This window comes from Cotesia typhae, unplaced genomic scaffold (genome assembly GCF_013202065.1).
Source record: "Cotesia typhae breed Kobodo isofemale line unplaced genomic scaffold, CoteBio_Ctyphae scaffold_91, whole genome shotgun sequence".
Classification (NCBI taxonomy): domain Eukaryota; kingdom Metazoa; phylum Arthropoda; class Insecta; order Hymenoptera; family Braconidae; genus Cotesia; species Cotesia typhae.
The window spans coordinates 2,763,330-2,772,215 of NW_027423781.1; the positions used below are offsets into that span (position 1 = coordinate 2,763,330).

Sequence of the window (8,886 nt, forward strand, 5' to 3'; positions counted from 1 at the left end):
TTTGATTATTTTTGTAAAAATATTAAACAATTATTAAATAAAAATAATTTTTATTACGAAATAATTATTTTCATTAAAACAAAAAAGTTTTTTAATTATAAAAAAAAAAAATTAACGTGTACAAAATTTTTTTAAAAAACATTCATTTCTTAATTTTTATGATTTCTTTCCATATTTAAAAAAAAAGTTTTAAAAATTTTTTTTTTAAGATTAATTTAAAAAAAAATAAAGAAAATTTTTTATTCTATTTAGAAGAAAGCTTAATTAATTTTTGACGTTTCCCTGGTTAAAAATATTGATTGAAAAGGATTGAAAATGATGAAATTAGAATACTTTTGAATAATTTCAATTCTTTTTCATGTATATATAGATATACAGTTCACATAGGGTGACTGATTCCCAATACTTTTCAATCAATATTTTTAATCAGGGTTTCTTCAATGACGACAAGTGTAATTGCATGTGGTACAAGTACTTCCATTTTCTACTGATGACTCTCCGGCAAATATTGCAATACTTCATTTGAACATCTAAAAAAAAAAAAAAAAAAAAAAATGAATTTTGTAAATTTTTCTATCATAAAATTTCATGCCGAAATTTCTTCTTTGAATTAAAAAAAAAAAACTAACCTAAAAATCTTAATACTTACTAGTAATTTTAGTATCATGCTTCAAGTAATGCGCAGCTAGCAGAGAGATGCTGCCGAACCACTTCCTGCATTCATTGCACCTGAACTTCAACTTGACAATTCCAGAGTTTTTAAATTTATTTATTACTTCACTAATTTTCACCCTCTCGGTCTCAATCTCTTCAATTTCTTCATCAAGCATCTCTACATCTTCATATTCATCTTCAAGCATCTCCTCATCTTCATAAATATCTTCTTCAACATCAAAAACCGCTTCCACATTTTTTTTAACCTCTTTAGTGTAATTTCTATGTTTTTGTGAATTAAAATCCATTTTTTTTGCTTATATTATTATATTATACAAAAGTTTGAATTTTTATACAAATTAGCAAAACTATTATTATTAATAATGCTAAAAAACTTATTTTAGTTTACAGAAAAGTTAAAAAAATATCAACTTAAAAGAATGACCCAAACAAAACACCTAACCTCAAAATTAAATCATAATAATAAAGCGCGCCACTTATAAAATTTTTGGCGGGAATATTTAAAAATCCACCATTTTGATTTTAAAAAGCCGACATTTTGCTTACAGAAAAACAAATTAATTATATTTTGAGTTAAATTAATTATTTTAGAAATAATAGGACGTAAAAAATTTTATTTCAATTTATTTAATGTTTTATGATAAAACTATTTACAAAAAAAAAAAAAACAATATATTATTGAAAAGTAATTAATAATATAAATTCAATATTATTAAAAAAAATTAAAATTTTTTAAATTTAATGAAATTTATGACTAATTTGAAATAATAAAATTAAAAATTCAAATTACAATTACAATTTTCCATGAAATAACTTTTTTTTTTATTGCGTAAAAAGCCCGCTGTCAATGAATCATTAAATGATTAAATTTATTGATTAATGATTATTATCATTCATAAAAATGATTAATCTATTTATTTATTACTTTAATTTATATTACATTAAGATACATATGGTATTTTTATATTGTAAAATAACAATTTATTATTTTTAAGCATTGAACATTACTTTGGGATTTAAACTAATAAAAAAAAAAATATCATATTTATATTAATAATTATAATAGTTATTCAAGATATAATAGTAATAATAATTATAATTATCGATAATAATAAGTAAAACAAATCATAATTTTTTTTGCCGATCACTTTTTCTCACCGACAATTTTTTTCTATTTATTTTTTTTTCTAATGGTTTTTTATTTTCACGTTTAGAAATTGATGACGCTGGCGTAGGCGTAGACGCTGAATTTTTTGACGATCTAGTACTTCTTCTTACAGGTGATTTTGTTTTTGTTTTCTTCGACTGAACTTGTGATGTTTCTTTGTGTGAATTTAATTTTGAATTGGATTTTGCGGTTAAATTTGGATTTTTTTCTTTAGATAGTTTCTTCGGTGATGTCATATGTAATTGCATATGGCGCAAGTACTGCGCTTTGTTTTCTATTAGTTTTCTGCATACATAGCAGTATTTCATCTGTCGATCTGAAAATAGTTAAAATTTATGGATTAATTTATCTTTCAATTGTGAATAAAACATTAAATAAATTGAAATAAAATTTTTTACGTCCTATTATTTCTAAAATAATTAATTTAGCTTAAAATATAATTAATTAGTTTTTCTGTAAGCAAAATGTCGGCTTTTTAAAATCAAAATGGTGGATTTCAAATATTCCCGCCAAAAATTTTATAAGTGGCGCGCTTTATTATTATGATTTAATTTTGAGGTTAGGTGTTTTGTTTGGGCCATTCTTTTAATTTATCTTTTAATTATAAATAATGGATTCAAATTAAAAATTTCGGAGATTTAAATCAAAATTTTTCTATCCGATTGTTCAAATTGAGGTTATATTTCTTAAACAATCACTCTAACCTCAATTTAAATTTACCGCGCGAACAAAAAAATCATTAGATACCTTTTTGTAGAAAATTAAGTTTATTACAAAAAAAGGTCTCTTATGATTTTTTTTATGTTTTATTAAATTCTACAATATCTCTAGAATTCTGTCCTAAAGTTTCAAATCGATCCGAATAATGGTTTCGGAGATACAGTTTTAAAAAGTTGCGCTCTTTAGACGCTGTTGTATTGAAACTCAAAACTTTAAACGCGTTTTTCTCAAAACTGTTTTCAAAAACGGTACCCACGATTCCTCGAGAACTACTCAACCGATCTTGATGAAATTTTAGACAGGTCTTCGAGATATAATTTACAAGATCTTGAACGGAAGATTTTTTTTTTTCAATTACAACTATTTAAAAAAAAAAAATTTCCCGAAATTTTAGCCAAATTTAAAATTTTTTCGTAAAAACCTCTGTCAAAAATCCAATTTTCAATTTTTTTTTTTTTCGTTCAAGACCTAGTTTGAAGTCTTAACTAGAGCATATATTTTTTTTTTCACTTTAAATGATCCTACTAGGAGTTTTTAATATTTTTTTTTCAAAACGCCCTTTTGGCTCCAAGACAAAAAAATTCTAAAGCCAAAAAGGCGTATCATTTTTCTATTAATCATAATTAACTGTTAGCCTTAAATAAAAAAAGAAAAGTTTTAACACTGGTCAAAATAATGAATCTTCTACTCATTTTATTTGAAGAGAATATGTATTTGATTAAAGAAGAAACTAAAATATCAATTTAGCTAGGCATTACTCCGATGCCGTCTCCATTATCATTATCTTTAGCTTCTGAAAGCAAAAAATAATAAATATATATTGCTTGTAAATCTAAACTTTGAAAAAATACTTTAATCTGATATGATTCTGTAATTCATTTCACTTTATCAGTGGAGACATGATTATTGGGTCAATAGAAATGAAAATTTAGTAATTGAGTTAAATAATTTTTACCGATGTTATAACTTTTTTTAAAGGCTAATAATTAATTAAGATTCAAAAAAAAAATGATACACCCTTTTGGCTTAAAAATTTTGTTTTTCTTCGAGCCAAAAGGGCGTATAAAAAAAAATGTTATTATTAACTTTTCTTACCGATGTGAATGTTATAAAAATTTTTAAGTTGGTTGGAGAAAAAAATTTTTTTTTATACACCCTTTTGGCTCTGCATGGCCACAAAGGCCACACCTCCGCCCCCCTCCCAAATTTCTCAATTTTATTTAACCCAAAAAACTCACCAGTATTCTTAGTATCATGATTCAAATAATGCCGAGTTAGCAGCGCCATGCTATGGAACCACTTCCTGCACTCCATGCACCTAAGCTTCTTATGCAAGCTGCCAACCCTCTTCCTCTTCTTAACCTCCCTAACTTTCTCCTCTCCTTGTGTCTCCTTCTCTTTTTCCTCCTCAACTTCTTCCTCAACCAGCATCTCCAATTCCTCGACAATTTCTTCCTCCTCCTCTTCCTCTTCCTCCTCTGGCTTCTCGGGCTCAACATACTTTTCAACAACAGTCTTCTTATAATGCATCCTAGTATGCCGAGCCAAAGCAACAACGACATCAAAAGTCTCTTTACAAATTTTACAAACATATTTCTTCTCCTTGACTTCTTTCCCCGCTTTATCAAGTCTCCTAGGACTCTTCGGACAAACGCGAGCATGAGTATCCATAGCTCTCTTTAACTTGAAGCTTCTCCTGCAGAATTTGCACTTCCAAGGCTCATCGTCTTCCTCCTCCTCCTCCTCCTCCTCCTCTTCCTCCTCTTCAGCAGTATCATCTTCAGACTCCAGCATAATAATTTCATTCTCCTTATCACTAGACCCCTTCTCCTTAGCTTCGTCGATAGTAATCTCCTCAATATGTCTCACGACACTATCATCTTCATCCAACTCAATAACCTCAATCCTAGATTTCTTCTTTCTCCCCCTCCTAGACCTCCCCTCCTTCCCCTTCTTCTCATCCTCCTCCAGGCGCTTTCCATCCCGATTTTTTTTTCTCCTCCCTCTTTTGCGAACAGGCGGAGCCTCCTCTTCAACAGTTTCCTCTATTACCGCCGGCTGAATAATAATCTCCGAGTCAGCTCTATCATTTATCTTCAACTGCTGCTTCCGCGGTGGTCTCTTCAACTTACAAACCGTTTTATCTTTCTCTTCATTGATAACAACTTCTATTTTCCCCCCTGAATTTTCTTCCGAGCCTTGCGTCTCTCTGTCCTTGGTCTTCTTCACCGCCTGAATCGGGCAGCAAATCAGCGCAGTGGACCCGTGAATAATAACAGTAGACGCAGTAGAGTCAAAAGTGTTTGTCTTGCAGCCCAACAGAGCGCGCGGCATGTGTTTGGCGCGCTTAGTCTGCTTTGTCTTCTCTTTATCAGGCGAGGAGAGTGGGGAGATAGACGCAGGGCTTATTCCCAATAACTGGCTAACTTCTTTGTCCTGTGACTTGACAATTTGATACGTGCGTCTTAGTATCGACCTCGACTTATTAAACCCACTTATTGAATCCACAGTCTTGGGTCCACTGTTAGATCTAACCAAAGAATTGTCCACGTCCATCAAAGAGTCTTCGACAAAAGAATTGTCAGCTAGATCCATTGAATCGTCCATCGAATTAGGCTCGATTTCCATGAAGCTGGATCTATTCCCAGAATTAGACAGTTCTGATGAAAGCATCCGACTGGAGATTGACTTTAAAGAATTAGACCTTGTGTCCATCAGGTCTGACATTGACTTTAATGTGTCCATTGAATTGGTTCTAATTGAAGATCCAGATTCAAGGTCCATTGTATAATTAGACTTCATAGAAACTGTTTTGGTTCCATCACTGGATCCAATTTCCATTTCCATGGAACTAGAATTGAATTTAACCTCCATTGAACTTGATTTAGAGTTTGAAATTTCCATCGAAGGTTCTGGTTTAATAAAACTTGATTTAACTGTTTTTTGACTATTTAATTTATCAGAAACATTGAAGTCAATTGACTTGATGTCATCAAAAGTCAACTCAGATTCGGATTCTTCTTCATGAAACAGCAGATTCTCAGCTGTAACGACGCCTCCAGGACTTTTGGACGTCGACTCGGATTTGGAACTGATGGAACAAGCAGAATCCATAGAAGCTCGGTCGGTAACTTCAAATGAGGATGACTGGGATTCCATCAGTTGGTAACTTAAATCGTCATCCTGTTCCTCTTTCATGTTCCGGTCATTGGACTCCTGAAGATAATCAGGCTGGTGCAGCTCGTAAGTTGGAGAAGGAACTTCATGGGTTTCTTCTTTTAGTACGCGATTGTTCCGCAAGATGGTGGTGGTGTTGCCTAGGTAGGTTTGCTGTTTTATCGAGGAGGGTTTCTTGATTGTTTTAACGGCTCCTTGGCCAATCAGACGCTCGACGTCGGCTTTAAGGAGGAACTGGAATTGATTAGGTGATTTCCCGGAACCGTCGTAAGCCGCCACTGCGAAGACGTCGTCAGAGTCCTCTACCGCGTAGAGAGCCAACTGCTTTCCGGAGGCGGTAAGGAAGGTCGCTATTGTTTCTTCGTCGGACTCATGGTCTTGCTCATCAGGCTCCTGTTCTTCGGAAGGCTGGCTTACCTCGGCCTTTATTCGCTCCTCGGGTTCCTCGGAATCCTCCCACTCGAACTCTTCTTCTTCTACTGTTTCTTCTTCCTCGGCAGTCGGAGTTTCGAGCTCATAGTTCAGCTCCTGCTCTTGCTTCAGACCACGTGGACCAGCCGGCTCTGCCCATTCCTGCTTTATTCGGATTAGAGAGTTTATGTCTGGGTCGAAATCGTCTTCTTCGGAGGGCTTGGCTTCAGAGTTACCTTCGAAGTAAATTTGTTCTTCCTGTTGGTCGAACTCGCTGGTTTCCTGGAAAATTTATTTAATTAATTTATTATGATAAGTATTTAGACTGCATTCGAAAATGCTCTATCTCTAGGTGTATAATTAAAAAATGACCTTGTATCTTATGAACTATTGACATTTTTAAAGATATAAGCTCATCCTGACATTACACTTATCAAGACCTTTCATTTGAGTACCCACATCAATTTTTCATATATTTTATATATTTATATATATTACATATATGTATATATGAAAAATATATCAAAAATGCATGTGGGTACTCAAATGAAAGCTCTTGATGAGTGTAACGTCGGGATGAGCTTATATTTTTAAAAATGTCAATAATCAAGGAATGACATTGCTGTCTTGTGAACTATTGACATTTTTAAAGATAAAAGCTCATCCCGACGTTACACTCATTAGGAGCTTTTATTTGAGTACCCACATGCAGTTTTGATATATTTTTTATATATACATACATATATAATATATATAAATATATAAAATTTATGAAAAATTGATGTGGGTACTCAAATGAAAGGTCTTGATGAGTGTAACGTCGAGATGAGCTTATATTTTTAAAAACGTCAATTGTTCACAAGATACAATGTAATTCTTAATTATTGACACTTTTTAAAAGATAAACATTTCAATATTACACTCATCGAGACCTTTCATTTGAGTACTCACATAGCATTTTTTGAATATTAATTTTATAGGCGAATATTTTATAAAACCTTTAATTAACTCAGAATAAAAAAATAATTTCTTAGTCATTAATTTTAAAAAAATTGAACAAATTGTTTTTAAGAAAATTGTTAATTTTACTTAATAAAATAATTAATTATTTAAAAAAAATATAAAACTTTAATTTTGATAATTAAATATTAACCAAATTAAAAAAAATTGATATTAAACAAAAATCAATTTCAAAAAAAAATTTTTTTTTAATTATATAAATTATGTCTACAAGTACTTAAATTTTTCTTCCCAAAAATTTGTTAAATTTTATGACGCTGAAGTTGACAAATATAAAAATTTTTTTAAATATTTATAGCAATTAATTAATATAAAAAAAATTAAATTGAAAAGTTTCACATGCAAAAATTAATAAAAATTGCAAGTGAAAATTTTTAGAAGCATTTTTTTATTGTAATTGATTTATTAAAAAAATTTTTTAAATTCATAATAATTATTAATAATTTTAAAAATAATTATTTTGTAAAAATAATTAACCTTATTAATGGCTACGGCTGTTGAGTTTGATTGATCATCAATAAATAAATAAATAAATAAAATTCTACTTTTTCTCAAAATAAAATGTTTTTCACAAAATAAAAATTTCTGTAAATAATTATTAATAAAAAATAAAAATTTTCAATATCTTAAAAAAATTTCTCTTAAAAATTGAATAAAATCTGTCCTTAATTCTTGAAAAAATTTTTTTTTAATTCCAGAAGAATAATAATTCCCTAAAAAAATTGTTTAAGCGGGAAAATTCAAACTCCAAAAATCAAAATCAATAAAATAAAAATAATAAAAATAAAAGTATGAATCTTACCATACTTTCATGCTCTTGTAATTCAGTTTTAGTGACATATATAAATTGATTGGAATTAATGGTAAAATTATCACTGACTTTAGCATGAGCCATTGTCTTGTACGGATTAGCTGCCATGCCAGAATTTTACAAATCCATTAAAATAATTTATATTTATTTATAAAAATTCCACCGAGCGACAATCATAAAGTTGAGCCTAAAAAATGATAGTATTAAATAACATTATTATTTATCGGACTTAATCAAGATTAACCGCGAGGTTAAGGTTACATATTACCAAAAGTACTCACCTAAAAATAATAACTATTAAATATCTATAAATTTATTCCTCAATTGATGTGTGCACACCAGCAGTACATATGCCCGTGTATTTAATTATTTATTTCTTCTAATTAACTATTTTATTTTTATTTATTGTAATTTATATTTGCCAGTGTAAATATTAAATCCATAACATATATCTACATATATATGTTATATATCTTTTTCTGGTCTGTATATACTATACACATGTGCATAAGTGTGGTAGATGACGCGCGGTACTAAAGCGCCATCTCTTGTCCGGAATAACAAATATTTCTTCCCGGGTTTAAGAAACTCCCTAGTGCTAGAGAATTTTTTTGGAAAGACAGTACATATGTACGACCTGGTTATAAGTGTGAAAATTAATTTAGCATATATTTAATAATTTTATGAATTTTATAAATTAAAAAAAAATTAGAAAAAGAAATTGACATGTAGAAATTTTAAAAAATTAATAATACAATATAAAATTTTAAAAAGGCGGGAAAAATAATTTTTAAATTTTTAAATTTAAATAACAATCTTAAATTACATTTGTATAAATAAATATATTGTTATTATGCTTACATTGTAAGCGGCAAGTAAATAGATCACCTAGATGTGAATTATT

The 8,886-nt window shown here is 29.7% G+C and overlaps 2 protein-coding genes across 2 annotated transcripts; both read right to left on the reverse strand.

Annotated features, from left to right (window-relative positions):
- Positions 1 to 126: 126 nt before the first annotated feature.
- On the reverse strand, positions 127 to 1,136 carry LOC141537542 (uncharacterized). The gene is made up of 2 exons (XM_074258577.1): positions 650 to 1,136; positions 127 to 530 (listed from the first exon to the last, which is right to left on the reverse strand). Exons 1-2 carry the CDS (start codon positions 960 to 962, stop codon positions 427 to 429), a joined length of 417 nt encoding a protein of 138 aa, XP_074114678.1. The 5' UTR covers positions 963 to 1,136; the 3' UTR covers positions 127 to 426.
- Positions 1,137 to 1,571: 435 nt separating this feature from the next.
- Positions 1,572 to 8,426, reverse strand: LOC141537510 (uncharacterized). The gene is made up of 4 exons (XM_074258537.1): positions 8,264 to 8,426; positions 7,974 to 8,169; positions 3,802 to 6,433; positions 1,572 to 2,159 (listed from the first exon to the last, which is right to left on the reverse strand). The coding sequence occupies exons 2-4, from the start codon at positions 8,088 to 8,090 to the stop codon at positions 1,801 to 1,803; spliced, it is 3,108 nt and encodes a 1,035-aa protein (XP_074114638.1). The 5' UTR covers positions 8,091 to 8,169; positions 8,264 to 8,426; the 3' UTR covers positions 1,572 to 1,800.
- Between the last annotated feature and the right edge of the window lie 460 nt (positions 8,427 to 8,886).